Raw genomic sequence first — 18,891 nt, 5'->3', positions numbered from 1 at the left:
CAGACCATGTTGCAGAACTGTAACTCCCAGTTACCCCCTCTCAGTAAAATGGATTCAAATTTTGGGTAAGGATTCAATTAGGTATTCCAGTGCTGCTCAAGCCCTGTGTTTGGGCCAGTACTTTGTCTGACTTATACCAAGAGATAGTTGTTTTGCCAAAGATAACTGTAATTGTTGGCTGAAATACTTTTCTTCATCAATTGGCTCATTTAAGACAGTAAATAAATAAATAAATAAAACAATAAAGTTCTGTCACAGTACAGTATATCTTAAATAAACAATCTTTTTACCATGTGTTGATGATTAATGAATGGCTGTTTCTGGCAAACCACTCAACTGTAGCTCCAGGCATGGGACATCATAAGTTTCCAAAAAAGTAGTAACAGCTCCCCTTATACATGCTTCAGACAGGCACTATACATTGCAGTTTCCATGAAAAACAGGAATTTGGACTTGGATGAGTTGATTTTTTATAGGTCAGAGCTTATAGCTCATATAAATTGTGCACACATTCCTCAATGGCACAGGCCTCCCTAATATAAAAACAGATGCAGCCTTGTGTTCCTGTGGTTCATAGAGGGTGTCAGTGTTGGACATTTTATAAAAAAAATATCCTGCAGGGCTTGAAAACAAGCCCTTCTTGCTTCACTAATTCTGTCCCTTTTCCACTCCTGCCCACTTCCCCTTTCCTGCTGTAGTGGTGCAAGCATTACAGCTGGGCACATCTGCCCTTGTAACCATCTCCAGCATTTCCACTTTGGGAAACAACACAAAAAACACTGTAGCAGCATTACTGACAGATAACAGAGCCCTTCAATTTGGATGTTTTTCCAGTATTGTCTGAATGCTGTATATATTTTTCCGGAGCTGAGGAGTTGGCCAGCAGGAAAAAAGACTGCCTTGCTGTGGCTGTGACACACCAGATCAGGTTGGATCTGCTGGAGAGGATGGGAGCTGCAGAGTTGGCTCTTCCCCAGGAGCCCTGGAGTACCTCAGCTCAGGGGGAGGCTGGGCAGGAGGGTGCTCAGCTCAGCAGGACCAGGCTGGCAGCCAGCTCACACAAGGCATGGAAAGAAAGAGACATTCACAGGACTGCAAGTGGTGGGTTCTGTTTCTTCAGCTTGGGAAGGTACTGAAAATTGCTGGATTGACACTGCCGAGAAAGAAAGGAGAGTTGCTCTTCTTCTTTTTAGTGTGTCTCACTCAGGAGGCCTGATTTTCTCAAATTTTGATCTAGTCTATTAGTTTTGTGCTCTAATTCTGCACAAGGGTAGTGGTCACAAAATGCTGAAGGATCATGGGTAGGTTTGGGCATCACAGACAACTCTCTTCTGGTTCAGCTCTCAGAGAGGCTGCAAAACCAAACACAGCCTTGGGGCAAGTCCAGAGCCAGTGCCAGCAAATGCAGGTAACCACAAGGCTCCTGTAGCACTGCCCATTGTGTACTCCACTCCATTTCTGAAACAATACCTGTTAAAAGAGGTGGGTGACAGAAGATACCAACAGTAGAGAGACTGCCAAAAATAAAGCAGAAGGTGAATGAGGAAAGGGGGAAAATACTTGGAGGTGCCACAGACACAGGTTCAAATAAAAGAACAGAGGGACCTGCCCAGTTACCATAACCTTCCTACAGAGCCATGAGAAAACACCCTGGAGATGCTGTAATACCTTTGGATGTAGCTGGTTTATTTGTTTTTCTATTTTCTTCCAAAGACAATGTTACTATTCCAGTGGCACCACCCTCTCAGATCTGTGTTCAGGCAGATGCTGACACCCTAGAGCAAGTGTGGTTGAAGCCCACCAAGACCATTAAAGTGCTGGAGCATGTGATGTGTGAAGACCCTTCAGAGAATTGCTTTGCTAAGTCCCAGGAGAAGATTTGAGATGGAGGAGACCTTATTGCTGCCTCTAACTCTCATCAGAGCATACAGAAGAGAAGACAGAGCCAGACCAGTGTCAAAGGTGCACTGATAGGACAAATGGCACATGGAAAATTCTGATTACAAGGAAACTTTAATTTTTTAACCAGGAAGCTGGCCAAACTCTTGAAGAGGATCCCAGAGACTGTTTAACATTCATCCCTTAAGATATTCAGAACTCAACTGGCAAAGCCATGACTCACCTGGTCTAGCTGGATGCACTTAAAGCAACATCAGGTTGAAACACTGTCCAGAGGCCTCTTCCAACCTAATTCATTCCATGACTCTATGACCTAACCAATTATCTTCTGGTTTACTTTCCACAACCCCCTTATAATATTGGTAGCTTTGGTTAAAGCAAGGAACTTTTCCTCATTAAACTCTTTTTAGTGTTCTTTGTAAAAACAGCCTCTGAAAAGTTTTGTCATTATTATTTTTAAACTCTTGTTGCAGACAAGCTGTCTTGGAATACCCAGCTGAACTGGAGAAACAGGAACATAATGATGCTGACCATCCTTCCTGGCTTGGGTATGACTGGGATGGTAACATAACCACCTTCACCAAAAAACACAGATCAGAGCCTGAAAGAACAAATTCTTCAAAATGAAAAATGAAGAAATTGTGCAGCATTTCTACAGTTCAAGGGTTTTTCTCTAGAGCATGACAAGACCACTGTGTTATTTTTTCTTAAAACTAATCACACTTTAATAAAAGGCCATTTGCTGCATTAGTAAGGAAGCATAGCAAATCTTTCTCACAGGAGTATGAATGCCTTCAAGCAAGACAGCTGCACCAGACAGCACTGCTGACTCTCAGATGTTGATTCAAGCTGTCTTCATCTTTCAATAATGAAAGTTTTTGTAGCCCCGTGCAGAGTAAGCAACGAATAAATCTGCATGTTTTGGAGGATTTGTTTGCCATGAAGGTCCTCTCCAGGACATAAACACTGACTCCCCAGAGAACTTCACACTTGATGTGGCTGGTACTCATCAAGTACAGCCTTCTTGAGGAGTGGAGAGCAGTGAGTAGGCAGTGAGTAGAGATTCTTTAATACACAACTACAGCCAGGCTTTTAAGCACAGTTCTCCTCTTCTCAACAGTCACTTGTGCACCCAGAGCCCTCATTCTCATAAAAGCCTCTTGGGCTGAGTCCAGCTCTCTGAACAAGCTGATGTTCTTGTCTGCAGGTCTGAACTGTGGGCTGGCTGGCAGCTGAGAGAGCAGGAGAACCAAATTAAAGGGAACACAGATGAAAAAAGTGTTAAAGTTTAAATTTGCTCCAGTTACAAGAATGTCTTCTCATCAAATGGACAAAAAAAGATATATGGGCACACAAGGGATTTGCCATTCAAATTCTAATTGCTGATAACCTACTAATCTTCCCTTGTCTAGAGATAAATACAGTTTCACCTCATTAGAGCAGAACAAGACATTGTTCAATGCCTTTGGGGAAACTCATAAGGAAGGGTTTGTCCTCCTTCAACTCATTCTTGACCTTTATATTAACATTCTAGCTGGTCTCAAGATGTTTTAGCTTGGAATGAATATAATCAGTAGCTTTAGTAGTAGCACAATTTTTCTGCTGGCTGATTAAAACTTATTTAACCAAGTAACTAACAAGTCTGATGTTTAATTCCTGCCAGATTTAGCAAATTAATGAACTCAAAGTCTGAGTTTGCTTTCTTTTGAATATGGAACAAATAACAGGTTTTCTTACTATGTTCTCCCTTAAATTGCTGATGCAGCAGTCTCAAAAATCACAACCTTAATCTCAGAGGCTGACAGGCTTTGTATTTCAGGTGAATAATGGGACCATTAAATGGATTCACTCTTGTGAAGTACCTACTAGACTGTTTTCATGTGGTGTGAATTTTGAGGTGCTTTTTCTCTTTGGCTGCAGCAGGGCATAGAAATCATTCATTTCAAATATTTTTCTAGGTATCAAAAACCATTATTATTTATTAATTTTGTAACTTTTAAAAGTATAATAATAACTCATATCTAGTAATATTGTAATGCCTTTAGTAATACTACTAGAAATGTTTTATATATTATTGTTTATATTAAAAATACATATAATTTGTCGTGCATTAGAGCCCACCTCATCCCAACAAGCAGTACACAACAATAAACAGGAAGGGGAGTTTTAACCAGTCTGAATTACAGTAGATATGCTGCCCTTGACTCTTGAAGTGCAATAGCCAGGGGCAATTATATCTCCTGGGGAATCCTGTGGCAAAAGAAGTTAATTTCATAATGTACCATAATGACTGTAAGAACACACACATATATACAAAACTTAAAGCCTGAGCCGGCAGTCTGAATTCTCTCCTGCTCCTCACCATCCCCTGAGCTGGCAGGGATTCTGACATTTCAGCTTAAAGCACAAATTTCACTACTGCTTTTATTAGGTGCCATAGAGAGGCATGGGAAGGCTTTTAAAAACCCCATTTACTTTACTGTGTGCTTGTTTTACTGTAACACAGAACCCTCCACAAAAATCAGACCTGCCCTTGTGCAGGTTTACCTGCTCCCCTCACCTCCCTCTCTGCCCCCCAGGGCTGCCTGGAGCTTTGCAGGACAGGGCTCTCAGTCACTGCAGACAGAGCAAACCAAGAGATTCCAGCTCTCAGGCACGAGGGCAACACTTCCCTTCTAGGGCAGCTTCTCCTTCAGGGAATGCTCAGGTGGACTCTCCTCTGAAGTCCACTTGGAGGGGTGCTCCTCCTTGAAATCAGCCAGATCTATGGTACTTTTATTTATTTTAAAGGCTTTCCTTTGCAGATGAGCAGTGGTAGACAGAGTTGGAGTTCTTCTATCCACAAACCAGAGGTTCAGGATGACACAGAGCAAGTTCTGCCATTTCACAGAAGTATTTTTACACAGAAAGTACCCATCACCCAGGCAGAAACTGCTCAGTGTTCAAACACCAAATGAGAAGACCACATAAGAACCACACTGAAAGTGATTTTTTTCCTATCCATGATACAATTTGGTTGAAGAAAATTGTCTGCATTTTGCATAAACTAGCAGAATTCCCACAATATTAAGACATTTAATTTAGAAATATAACACAGTTTGCAAAGCATGTCATCTTGGAAGTGTTAAAAATGCTTTTTTAATTTTTTTTTTTAATGACAACTCCAAACTTTTGTTTGAAAGCTACCAGCTTTTAAACTGATATGGTGAGTGGGTCAATTATATGAATTCTGAATACACAAGATCATCTCGCTCCTAAAAGGCACTAAAAGTAAACCAGACTGTTTAGCACCAGCACTGCCACAGGCAAATCTTGGGTTAAAATACTCTCATTTTTAATAGTTTCTCTTTTATATTAAGAATATTCATCCAAAACTTTTCATAATTTTACAGAAATGTTCCTTTGGAGTTTCTTGATTTAATCTCTTTGCCCTATTTCACCTTTAAGAACTCTTCAGCTTGACAGACTGGATCCAGCTTTGGCTTTTAAGGCACACTTTGCCATTCTGTGTGTCAGCCTTAATCCATTTGTCCTTTTCATCCCTTTGATTCATGTGACCTGGAAAAGAGAGTTGTCTTAGTTTAATTTGACACACAGTAAACATATCATTTTCACATTGTCATTTTTTTCCCAAGCTCCCTGGAAGCACTTATAGCACTTTTATTTGGTAGAATTTGTGTACTTTTAGCAGAGACATTTCCTTCTTGACACATTTTTTTTTTACATTAATCTACTTTCCAATTAATACATCTTTACAACAGAGTAGTGGTTTTTATTCTATAGCACTGCACTTTTTCTTCTAAGCTAAGAAATGTGTTCTGGTGGGTTGACCCTGGCTGGCTGTCAGGTACCTACCAAAGCCACTCTACACTCTCCTCCTCAAATCAACAGGCCAGAGAATATATAACAAGAAGCTCATGGATCAAGGTAAGGACAGGGAGAGGTGAGTCAGCAGATACTGTCAGAGGGAAAACAGACTAGACTTGGGGGAAATTTAATTTCACTGCTGATTTCTCTACTTCCTCCCCACCAGAGGCAGAGGGGCAGAGAATGGGGTTTTGGTCAGTTCACACATTATCTCTGCCACTCCTTCCTCTGCAGAAGGAGAGCTCCTGATGCTCTTCCCCTGCTCTGACATGGAGCCCTCCACAAGCTGCAGGTGGATCTCTGCACCCCTGCAGACCTCCAGGGGAATCTCTGCTCTGGCATCTGGAGCACCTCCTGCCCCTGCTTCTGCACTGGCCTGCACATCAGCAGGGCTGATTCTCTCAGATATTTTCACTCCTCTCTCCAGCTGCTGGTGTGCAGTAACTGTGTTATTTGTCATCACTGATGGGTTCAGCCCTGGCCAGTGGTGGGTCCATCCTGGAGCAGGCTGGTGCTGGCTCTGTAGGGAAGCTTCTGGCAGCTTCTCACAGAAGCCACCCCTAGAGCACTCCCACGACCACAGCCTTGCCACACAAGCCCTTCATGTACTGGTTTTCTCTGGGACAGGGTTATTTGTTTTTTAGTAGCAGCTAGGATGAACCATGTTTTAGATTTCTGCTGAGAACAGTGTTGACAATATATAAAACCAGTTATTTCTGAGTGGCCCTTTCAGAGCATCAAGACCTTTTCTCCTTCTGAAATTGCCCTGCCAGTGAGGAGGCTGGGGGTGCACAATAAGCAGGGAGGGGACAGAGCCAGGACACCGACCCCAAATGAGCAAAGGGACATTCTGAACTGTCTGGTGTCATGTTCTGTATCAGAGCTGGCAGGAGGAGCAGCAGGGGACATTCAGAGTGATGGCATTTGTCTGACCCAGTACCTGTTCCATGAGATACAGTCCTGCTTTCCTGGGGATGGCTGAACACCTGCCTGCCCTGGGAAGTAGTGAAAGAATCCCTTCTTTTGCTTGGCTTGTGGGCACAGCTTTTGCTTTATCCATCAAACTGTCTTAATCTCAAAGTCTTTATCCCAACCATGACTTCTCACTTTCACTCTTCTGCTTGTCTCCCCCATCCCACTGGTGAGGAGTCAGTGGTGACCTGGTGCCCAATAGCCAGTTCTACATGGGATACTGATCTGGCTAAGTAATTTCAAAGATTTTTAGAGCCATGGTAAGACCTGATTGTCCAGATGCCCAGACACCTTGCAAGTATTACTGTTCCCTTATGATAATGGCCTAAAAAAAACCCCACAACCCTGAGGTATCTGTCTTCTTACAGGTTTCACATAAACTTTATATTCACAGGCATGCTCTGAAAAGCTCACTGTACACAAAGAAGAGAGTTCAACTCAGTCCCATTTTATAATCAAAAAACTGAGACCCAGAGAGAATAAGTGATCTTCCAAATTTCTACAAAAGATTTGTGTCCATATTGGGAATTAAACTGTGATCTTTAAAGTGCCAAATCAGTGCCTTTATCACAAGATCAACCTTCACTTTGGTTTATCTTTACAAAATATCATTTATTATTACTTTGGTGTTCATTTAATTGCATGAATTCTAAGTTTAGAATAATTTGAGCCTGGAATAGCAAGAGGGATGGCAGGGATGCAGATTCTGAGCCAATTTTGCAAACATGCTCTGCTCTGACCTGTAACACAGCTGAAATTAAATTCTGGCCACAGCAAAAACAATGGCAAAACTCCAACTGACATCACTGCTCTGGTTTCCACAACTCACAACTCAAAAATTCTATGTGCCAGAATTTTTCAATAGCATTTCAGTGCTTGAACAGCTCTAAGAGGGATTCATTTAAGTTTGTGGGCCAAACCCACAGCAATTCACAACAGGCTGAGGTATGGTTTGGAAGTACAGATTCTCAGAGGAGTCCAACAATGTCAGAGTCACTTCAGTGTCCCTTGTTATCAGACTACAACATGCCTTCAGGTGTCTCCAAGGGGATGTCTCAACACAATTTCTGCACTCCTCATTGCTCCAGACAGCTGCAGTCTCAACCACACTCAGTGTCAGTGCCATTCCTACAGCAAAGCAGAATCCACAGACCTCTGCTCATCATCTAATTGCAGACTTAGATCTGTGATGAATCACCAAGTTGGACAAATGTGGTGTATATGGAATCCATTAAAATTTGAAAGTGCAGTTCCTCAAAGCTTTCCTCAATCACTGATTTTCAATAGTATTGTATCAGAGAGTATAGAACAAAAATTAAAACAATCTGTCTTTTAAGCATAGATAGCACTTAAAACATTTCATCAGTCTGGTTTTTAAACAGGAAACAGCCTCCAGGTGACAAAAAATGGAACCAACGAAGAAGTATAAAGGAAAATTTCAGCTGATCCTTTAACAGAGCTGTCAAACACTAAAAATACATCTTTCTCTCCTAGGGAGAGAGGACACAATAAATGCAGGGCAGAGACTTATTTCCAGAAAGTGCATATTGGAGTGCTTGGTCCCAGCTCCTCTCTCTCATATTTTTGTGACTATGGCTTGTGCTTCTGTACAAGACACAAACCTGAAGCACACATTCAGGGCTGTAAATGCTTTCATGACTGCTTACACCTTGGCAAAAAAGTTAAAGAAGAGTTTGGGGAACACAGGAACTAATTTACAAGAGCCATTTTAAAGCTGAGTTTCTGTCTGAGCTCTGTTTCTCGTTTTGTTTTTGCTATGTGAATGTAGAAAAAAGTTTTGTGCCTTACACTCCTGTGTGTAAGGAACAAAACTTTTCTGAAATTTGCCTGTGAGGCAAATATTAAGGTTATTAGGCCCATCACTAGTAGAAGGTTCAAAGTTTTTTCCTATATTTAAATAGGTTTGTGTATGAGGCACTAATCAAGCAAGGCTGAGTTGAAGACCTTTTGATGACTGCTTGGGTCTTAACTGTACTCACTGCTTGTACTCTGAATACCATGAGAACATAAGAGGATTTTGAGGAAGACTTTACTAGCTTGACTAAATCACAAAAGCAAACAGCCTCCTGAACTGAGCATGAGGGGGGTGAAATTAATTTCAAAACCTACCAGTCAAGACAGCAGCACCAGTTCAGAAGAAGACACAAACACTGTTATGCTGTGCAGACCTTGCAATTTAAAGGCCAGGAAAAAGGTTCTGCTTTTCCCCCTCCCCTGTGTGTGGTGTATAAAGGAAGGGAACACCTTGGCAAAACATTACAGTCAAATACTGACTGCTGGTTTACTTGCCTTCCTGGAGATTGGAGAAGCTGAGAGCTCTATTTTCATACCACAAAACACAAGAAGAGGATCATATTTTAAGTGTTGTTCATTGGTAGTGTTAGGACTGTGGTATATATCAAAAGGTTGTGAGCAGCTTGAGTTGAATGCAAGCTGAAACCAATAAAAATCTGTAGGATAGCATCTCATCTAATGTGTTTAATAAAAGTTGGATGAACTTTCTATTTGACTCGAAGGAATGTAATTGTTTCCAGATACAACCTGGGTCTTTGTTTATTTTTTTTAAGATATTGCTTAAGGATCAAGGCTTCACAGAGGGCAGTGTGTAGAGGGACATTATAAAACAAAGCTCTTCCCACTCAATTCTAGTGGCCAAGAGTCAATAAAAACTGCTCCTAAGAAAGAAGGAAAGTTCTGAAGTGCCTTGAGAACAGACTAAACGGGGAGGGGGGGCAAGACAGCAGATAGTTTTACTCCTGGGATCAGAACTGCAATGCTGACTGCAACAAACCTGAGACAGCTGCACAGTGGGAGCACTTGTGCAGCTGGGAAGCTTCAGATAAAACCTGAAGTTTCAGCAGACTGACATGATACAAGCTCTTTCACTATTTCCCTTTGAAAGGCAAGTTGCTTGTCTCATGTTTTTCACTGCCCCTTCAGCTGTGTTTGTATCCAACCCTTGAACTCCAGGCAGCTAAAAACACAGACATTACCTTGGAGTGAACAATGTAGAATTTCTCATAATGAGGACCCTCAACCACATCCATCCACAAAGCTTTGTGCATGGTACAAGAGACTGATGCAGTCAGCCCCCTCTGGCACACTGGCCTCAAAGCAATCCTGAAGGGAAGGCCACAGCATTCCACAGCCTGCTCTCCCAGCACTGCTGTGTGAGGGACCACGGAGTGAACAGTGAGAAGCAATTATTCCTGATGGCAGGAAACATCTGGCTAGATCCCCTTTGCTCCAGCAGGGAACATCAGGCAGATGTGAAAGTTGTAATATTTCAGTGAATGACTGTTGTAAGGAGAAAGGTGCTTCTCACCACAATCTGTGGGGAGAACCAGGCAGGATGAGAAGACCTGAAGCATGTTAGTAAGAGAAACCTGAAAAGTCAGAGATAGGACAGAAGTGTCAATGCCCATCTTTTCAAAGGAATCTGGTCATTACAGTCAGGCTGACTCTCCAGAGGCACAGGAAGAGGAAGGTCAGCTAAGAAGTTCTGCAGCATTAAAAGAATAATTGGATACTCAGGGAGAGGCAATGTGAAAATTTTCACAGGGCAGAAGGAGTTAGAGAAGTCAGTGGGGGATTTCCTCTGCATGTCCTGCTTACACATCTGAGGGAAGGCATAAATTAACATGGGAGAGTCCTGTGACCTGCATGGTCACCAGAGGCATGGCTCAGAGCAACACTGCTCTCAGGTGGCTCTCAGCAAAGCTCTTGTGCTGCAGCCAGGATGGGATTAGTACCAAAACCTGAAAGTCCTGTAAACTGCTGCAAATGTTATCATGCTGACCACAACTGGGAGCGAGTATGTCTCCACTTGGGAGAAAACCAAAGCATTTGCTCTTTGTATAAGGACAGAAAAACACAGAGAGGTTTGCCAGTTGAGAAGGTAAAAACAGGGAGACACAGTAACAACAAACATCCACAGCCTCTGAGGAGCACCTGGGACATGCTGGGACATTTACCATGGAAATTCACAGAGCTGCTGCAAACCAGATGAGTTGCCTGCAAAGCTAAAAGATTCCTCAGCACCAAGCAGATGGCATCAGGTGAAATGCTGCCACTGAATATGAACTTGGCACTAGAACTGGTGCAGGGATGGAGAAACATCCAAAATCAGGTGAGTTCCTGGCATCACTCAGAGATGAGATTTACATGGTTTATTTTCCAGACAATTAGGTTTGGAAATTGACACCATTTGCTACAAGGATTCAAATAAAGCCTCTGAATGACTGCAAGACTTTTTCCAGCAAGTTCACAGTGGTCAACACACAAATTGGCAACCAAAGTGGCTGAAGTGTGCCCAGTGGCTGCATTTCATTTGGTCCCCATCCACCCACATGCCTGATACCCTTCCCTTGTTACTGTGGAGTGGGTGGGAGCAGATGGTCACATCGACCTGAGCCAAGAGAAAACAGGGCTGAAAGCCTCTCCTGAGGGAGCACTGAATCTGGTCTGAGATGCTCACATCACCTGGTCTGCACAACCTGCAGTACTGACAGTCCTACTCCCCCCAGACAAGGGCTACAAGCAAGTTTACCTTGCTATTTAACCAAGTTTCCTTTACCATAAGGTCAAGTTATAATTTTTAATTCTATTGCCAGTCTACAGAATAATTTATCTTTTTATTTCTCTGTAGCAACTTCTTATGTACTAGACAAATGCATCTTCTCTTCCCTTTATCTTCTGAGACAAAACCAGAACTTTTCAGTCTTCTCTTGTTAATCATGATTTTAGGGCTCTGATCACTTGTTTTCCTGCAGAGACTCTACACTTTCAAAGCGCAGTACTCAAAACTGGACACATTCCAGCAATGTATTACTAATGCCATGTAAAGCCAAAGGATTATTTTGAGTTTTACAGAACAATCATGTGAACATGCTGTTTCTTTTCAATGGTGTAACACTATTGTTTCTTGATATTATTAAATTATTGCTCCTCTTGGGACTACACAGGTAATTGCTCCTACCTTTGTACTTAGAACTTAACTTATTGGAAAATGGCCTAAAAAGCATGTAAATCAAAATTTCATGAACTTTAACCTTGACCTTCAACATGTTTGCAACCCCTTTAACATAACAGTCTTCTAAGTTCATTTTCTGCTTGAATATGTAACACTTTTTAGCCTGCTACTCTCCCTCTTAGCACATGTAGTACCTCTAGCTAATTACCTCCACAGACATAAGATTTAAGAACACAGGCACACCTGGAGACAGGGAGAGGGAAAACACTGAGCAGGAAGGGCTTCTCTTCTTGCCAGGGAAAAGAAAGAACATCTGACATGATTACAATCAGAAATTACTGGAATTACTCAAGCTCTCTAAAAGCAGCCAAACACTTCCACTGATGGAAGCTGGATCAGTGCTTAGCATGAACTCTGCTTTTGTAATATTTCATTATAGCACACATACTGCTTTCAAGACCACCTTACTGATGCCAATGGAAACAGATGCCCTTGCAAATTCCTTCAAAGAATAAAAACTCCCTGTCACTGCTCTCCAGCTCCCTCCCTTTCTCAGCAAGTGTTTCAGTTTTGCAGGGAAGCCCCTTCTTTTCCTGAAGGAGCAATCCCATGTTCACACTCCCATCCCTCTGTCTCTAGAGCACTCACTCCAGACTTCCCTCAGCTTGCTTTCCCTAAATCCCACTCTATTCCTGGGCTAGCTGGCAAAGCCTGCATGGGAGTGCTGGTGGGGCTGTGGAGCACTGCCTGCCCCTCAATGTGGGAGTGGGGGGTGATGGTGCACATGAAAACTGCTCCAAAGCAGCAGGGAAGGCTTTCCTGGAGCAGCAAAGTGCAGGAAGAAGTGCATGTTTACCCAAGTCACAAAACCCTGCCTTGTCTTCCCACTGGACAGCCTTCTCTCTAACACACTGACATATTCCCAGAGGCAAGTAAAGCTTCCTAAAAGGTCACAGTGCCTGTGTTACTCACATGAGAACTGGATTTTCTGAAAAATCTATTCACATAAGAACTGGATTTTCTGAAAAATCATCTGTTTCTAAACTAATCTTTGAACTCAAAAGCATAAAACTCCTAAACTGCCACACTCTTGAGATAGTTTCTAACCCCTTGGCAAAGCCCCTTCTTCACTCTTTATTTTGCCTTTCTGCAGTCACAACAGCAGCACAGCTGTGGACCTTGTACCTGAAACTTCAACAATGAATAATGCTCTCAGGATACAGAAATTGTATTAAATGATTTTCAGTTATTTGAAAATCTACTTATACAAGAAAATTACCAAATATCACCTTTAGGAAGAAGCAGTTGTTGATAGTGAGGGGACAAGTGCAGAAAGAATACACTGTAAGGTAAAAAGAAATAGAAGGAGGAAATATTTCCCTTTCTATGTAATGCTGCAACTTCTTTAAACAACTGATAATCATTGGCCTAATGCTGTTGCCTTGGCATAATTCTTGATGATTTCTGTGCCTTTGGGACATGTATTTGAGAGTTAACTAATCAGAGCTTCTGCTTTTGGCCTCAAGTGCCAAGATCATTTCCATACAGAACAGTGGGTTGGAAAATTGCATCTGCTTCAGTGATGACTGTCCCACACAAACACTGACTGGGTTGTGAAACCAGACAAGTCATTCAGCTGTGGATATTTGAAACACCATTCTTATCTTTAATGCTGCCAAAGCAGCAAGATATTGATTGGCTGGGGGTCCTCATTCACTGACAAGTCTTGTTTTACTGCTGAGGTGACTCAATACACCAAGTCTTGCTAGAACCAGGGGTCCTTCCACAGATTTCTAGCCTGACAACCTCTAATTATGGTTTTTGTAGAAACTGTATTTGATAACCACTACTAAATTTAAGTGCTAGTTACTGTTCCTAGGCAGGAAGGGATATATAAGCAGGCTGCACACTAAAATTATAAAATTACACTTCCAATGTTTTCCTGACTTTGAGATCCCCATCTTACATGGGGGAGGAAAAGAGTTTTTTGTGCATATTTTCTTAGGTTTAAAACTCAAACTTACCCAATCTGCTGTCACAGCAGGTCACACTGACATAACACATTCAAACATAGAGCTGGAGCCCTCAGACACATTCAGTTAATGTTTTCTCTAGAGCAAACTGTAATTGCTAAAAGCAACAGCCTTAACTTCCAGATAGCAACATCTGGAGTGGGGGAGAGAAATACACACCCTGACAGTGAATTGTACAACTGTTTTCTAAAGCAGGAAACTGCAAAACCCAGGATTGTAAGTTCAGTTTTACATACCTTACAAGAGTACTTCCAGTAGTTGCAGGTACCTCTCCATGTTCTCTCTGTCTCTATTCCTCCAGCTCCAGCTTCTTCTTTTCTCATCTCCCACCCACCATTTCTCAGCCTATCCTGCACTACTGTACATTTATAAATGTGCCATTACCCCTTTTATTTCCCCCTCTGACTCAGAAACAGACAGATTTCTTTTTATTATTATATTTTTAATATAACAGATTACCTAGGAAAGTCTATGTGAGTTTCTAAGCCAACAAAGCAATGGGTCAAATTCAGCCCTGAATTATCTCCCACAAATCCACTGGACTAACACTAAGGAGGAATTCGGCTCTAAGGCTTTTGTTAGAAGAAGTTGATTACATTCACAAGTCATTTACCAAATAAAATTATAAAGTCATCCAGTAACATGGGAGTACAACAGCACAAGCAAACATCTGAATGTGGAGCAGATTAAACAAGCAGCTGCCAAGGGCAATAAACTAATAAAGAAATGTAGATGCCTTTGACTTAGGCCAGACAGACATTTATTGGAGGCCAAGATTAGTAAGCCTTACCACTTAGAGTTACATGATCATCTTTGGAGGCACTCTGTGTTTCTTTTAACTGGATCTCTGAACTCACATCCACTTTTCTTCCAGCCAGCTCTAAATAGGCTTTGAGAGATGCAGGCACCTTGACTGTAATTGAACCTGGTATAAATTTAAGTGAAAGCTAGTTAGTTCAACCCTGAGATCAAAGCATGAAATAGTCCATTATTTCACTAACTTGAATCAAATCATCATTTGGTTGTGCTTGGTTGGGTTTTTTAAAAAGTCTTCAGAAAAGGTAACCTCTTTTTTTTGGTCATTGAAAGGATAAATGAAGGTATCTTCATTTATCATAAACAGAGTATGTCATATGTATGTCAAAATGGTATCACAGTATTTCCTTCACAGACATGGAAATTAATAGTGACATACACTTCTAGCAAAGTCTTTTAGTAGAGGATCTTATAACAGGAATAATCAAGGGAAGCAAATATCATAGATCTCACAGGTATTATGACTAAGTTCATCTTCTAGTTGCATATTGACATTCCAGAGCAAGGACAGGGCATCAGACTTGACAACCAACCCAGTCACTGCATGGCCCATGATGGAAGAATTGCTACTCTGAAGGAAGAGATGCTGCTCACTGTCTGTGAACACTGGCAATTGTCTTTGCTCTACTGCTCAGGGCCAGCTGTTCACACCCTCCAACAGATGCAGTCTCAAAACTGACTAACCAGTTCAGACTATGCATCACTAAAATGTAAACCAGTAGCACAATTGCAGCTTTGGTGGCCTGAATAATTCTACTTTGAGATTAAAACCAGAAATTCTGACTTCTGCTTCCCTTAAATATGTGCATCTATGCATCAGACCAAAGGCAGACACTGGGCCCCCAACCTGCCCACATTACTCATCTTTGGAATAACTCAGTCACAAAATCTAAAAGCTCTCTCCTACACATTAGATCAAAAACCTGAAAAATTCAGAAGATGCTTCCTTTTTATGTGCTCCTTTGCTTAATTTCAACATTTGCTTTAGAAAAATGTAAAACATTTTCTTGACATCCATCCCAGAAGCTTCAGCAGAACATGGTAAGAATAACAGCTAAGAAGCACCAGAAAGCAACCCTAGCTGGGCAATTTACACACAGCAGAATCACTTGCCTGTGACAGCTCTGATGGACAAATAACTTCCAGTATAATTTAGGCCTGCATTTTGCTGGATACACAAAAGCCTTAGAATAAGAAAGGGAAAAGGTCTTCATCTTTGGGTCCTCTTTGGAGAGCTGCTCAGTGATGACTCACAAAAACCAGCACACATGCAGCTCATTTAGCACAAGTGGGACGTTTTCTACACTGCAGCTGTCAGCAGTTACTCTGAATTTACAGGGTAAACAGCAACAGAGCTTCAACTTTGCCTTTACTAAACTGTGTTGCCAGAAGAGATGTTAGAAAATATTTTGAAAATAACATTGATTAGCTCTTATTAAAGACATTTCTCTTTTCTTCTAGCTCAAAGAGACGTTATCTTAGCAAAATAAGTGATACTAAAGGTAACCAAGAAATAATATAAAAATAAACTTCTTTGCACTAATGAAGCCAAAATAGATTCTACAGAAAGATGCACAAATTATTTCAATTCATTGACACAATGAGTCTCATTCTGAGCAACCTTTAGGTTTTAACAGGGCACAGGCTTTGTTTTACAGGAGACAGAAGTGGACCATGCTTAAATACCACCTGCAGTGTCTGACATGACATTACAGTCAGGCACAGAAAGGCTGTGGTGTGTTTTGGCTTGTTTTGGATTTGTTTGTTTGCATTTTGGATTTTTGTTTGGTTGTTTTTTTTTTTCCAAACTAGGACTAACAAGATGTATTCAGGGCTCTGTAATTTACAGTATCCCATCTTCAGAATGGCAAAACTATCAATTCAACTTTAGGCGTGAGCTTTTAACTAAGAAGTGAAATTGTAGTGAGTAAGCAGGAGAGAAAATAAAAGAAAAATGGTAAAGTAAGGCTCTCCCATCTTTGTTTTTCTCTCTTCAAATTTTCATAGTAGGACATTTCAGTCAGAAGGAAGCAAAATAAAAGTATGTGTGTCGGTGATCATTGACACACATACTTTTATTTTGAGAAAATAAAGGTAGAGAAAACTGTGCTCAAGGCAAAGGGAACACTGTAACCCTAGTCAACTCTGCAGAATTCTGCTGGGCATATTGCCAGGAAAAAGAAAAAGAAAAACATTGAAAAACACAAACACATTTAATCCATCTTAAGTATTCTTGTCCCTTACAGAGCTTATTGTATTTTAAGTATTTTTAGACATCTTCCAATAATGATGCAAAAAGAAGTAACCAACAATCACAAACTATTTTTTACAGACAGATAAAGCCCCAAAACAAAACCTTATCCCCTTTTCTTTTACATCAAAATTTGCCAGAAAAAAATTATTTGATTTAGTTTGCTAACCTTTCTGGGATTTCAGATCCACTTCTCTTAACTGACTGACATAAACATCTATTGTCCCATGATATGTAGAAGCTTTTAGACTTCCATCTGATGAATCTAAAAAACAAAAGAAAAGAACTTGTGTATCATTCACTCTTTTTAAGTAAACAGTGCTGCAGTGCACATCTTTCTACAGCAATGTTTTCAGCTCTGTGTGAAAACCAAGCATGAAACTTGAATACTAAGATCTCTTTTAGCTTCCAAAAGAGTTCATTTGCTCAGAGCCTGTGCAGGGAGAACTTTAGCCAGGAAAGCTGCCCCATGCACAAACCAAGCAGCAGCAACATCTTGTTACACAGAACAACTGAGCACAGGCTTTGTAAAATCTGATTCACTACATCTGAACTATCAACAAATGCTTAAGATGTGCAGGAAAACAGCATTTGTTCTGTTCAGCCCTGGAAAGGAGAGGCCTAAATAATAGGCTCTTTTTTTGGTCATTGAAAGGATAAATGAAGGTATCTTCATTTAACATAAATAGAGTATGTCACATGTATGTCAAAATGGTATCACAGTATTCCCTTCTCTTTTATACCTTATTAGCATAAATTTATCATCATAAAACTTTGCAAAGAAGCATTTTTACAAATAGAAAGTCTTCAAGAAGCTTTAAGTGTACACTTGAGTAGTCTTTATTTGCAATGTATTCCAATTTTAAATACACAGACTTCCACAATACTAAGTGTTTACTTTCAAACTACTGAACAAGCTTATACCCAATAAGAATTGCAAAGAAATTATTTAAAAATAAATCTAGAAGAGCATAAAAAATTACCTTGGTACATGAGCAAAAGGCAGTTACTGAGAGGTATTTTTAGAGACAATGCTAGAAATTAAAGTATTGGCAAGAAATCCTGAGCCATTGCTAGAGACTGGTTTCTGAATATGCATACAATAACCCAACAGTCAAACTGTTAGAAGTAGCTAAAAAACAAAACTTGAATGAAAAAATTTTAAAAAGTAAAAGCATTAATGAGAGAATGAACTTGATTAATTAACAAGGATGTCTCATATTAATATTTTATGCTTGCCATACAGTTTCAGCTCTAAGTAAACTCATCTGGAGCTTTTCTGATCCCAGGTTTCAAGCACAGATGCCAAAGATCAGTGCATTGCTTACAACAGCAAAAACACAGAAAAGAATCTTTATCCCACAGCTAAAGCAGATTTCTTTGGAGGAGAAAGTAATCAAAAAACCACAGCTAATCCATACTTAGTCAGCTGAGAAACTGAGAAGAGCTTTGGCTAAAAAGAAAACATTAATAACTAGAACTAGATGTGAATGCTTCTGCCATTTCAATACTGTACTAAAGAAGGTCTGTTCAAAATCTGAAAAAGAAAATTAGCTCTTCATTAATAATGAAGGGTTTTGCTTGTCTAAGTGAAAATGAAATATTGATTTTAACTGATGATTTTTTTAAAAGGTTGTTCATAATAGTAGAAAAGTAAAGTCATTAGAAGTAGAAAATTTGACATGTATAAACCTTTTTAATGCACATTTTAAGCAGTGATCTCTAGAAGTTTTCATGCAAAGGCTGTTTTTGCAGATATTCCCCATCAAATTTAGTAACAGCCAATTACCAACTCCACATAACCTTGACAGAGATTTTGCTGGCAACAGATACAGGAAACATCCAGCCTTTGACTTCTGCTTTAAACAGAACCTATAATAAGTTCCTTTATCTATTCCAGGAAGGAAGAAGTCTCCTGTGACAGAACAGCAGCTCTCTCCAGGGAGAACAACTACAAACAGTCCCCATACCACCAGCTGATGGTGCTTCAGAGGGACAACATTTATCCACTGAAGCCTTTCTCTTCTTCCCACTCCTCAAATGCAAAAGCAGCTCCTGTG

At 40.6% G+C, this 18,891-nt stretch overlaps 2 protein-coding genes across 2 annotated transcripts in view; one reads left to right on the top strand and one right to left on the bottom strand.

Annotated features, from left to right (window-relative positions):
• The window catches only part of FBXL13 (F-box and leucine rich repeat protein 13), a 65,042-nt gene extending 60,712 nt beyond the window's left edge, over nucleotides 1–4,330 (top strand). Inside the window, 1 exon segment of the mRNA XM_050985677.1 lies at nucleotides 2,373–4,330. Within this exon segment, the coding sequence (XP_050841634.1) occupies nucleotides 2,373–2,526 (154 nt within the window). The 3' untranslated portion in view covers nucleotides 2,527–4,330.
• Nucleotides 4,331–5,009: 679 nt separating this feature from the next.
• Nucleotides 5,010–18,891, bottom strand: part of FAM185A (family with sequence similarity 185 member A) — a 35,554-nt gene continuing 21,672 nt past the window's right edge. The window contains exons 6-8 of the mRNA XM_030237916.2: nucleotides 17,001–17,096; nucleotides 14,555–14,689; nucleotides 5,010–5,457 (exon numbers count right to left, since the gene is read on the bottom strand). Of these exons, the coding sequence (XP_030093776.2) occupies nucleotides 5,342–5,457; nucleotides 14,555–14,689; nucleotides 17,001–17,096 (347 nt within the window). The 3' untranslated portion in view covers nucleotides 5,010–5,341. The remainder of the gene's footprint in view (nucleotides 5,458–14,554; nucleotides 14,690–17,000; nucleotides 17,097–18,891) is intronic.

Source organism: Serinus canaria, chromosome 1A (genome assembly GCF_022539315.1).
Source record: "Serinus canaria isolate serCan28SL12 chromosome 1A, serCan2020, whole genome shotgun sequence".
In the NCBI taxonomy this organism is placed as follows: domain Eukaryota; kingdom Metazoa; phylum Chordata; class Aves; order Passeriformes; family Fringillidae; genus Serinus; species Serinus canaria.
Note: the sequence above shows the minus strand (reverse complement) of the source record. Positions and strands in the feature narration are given on the sequence as shown.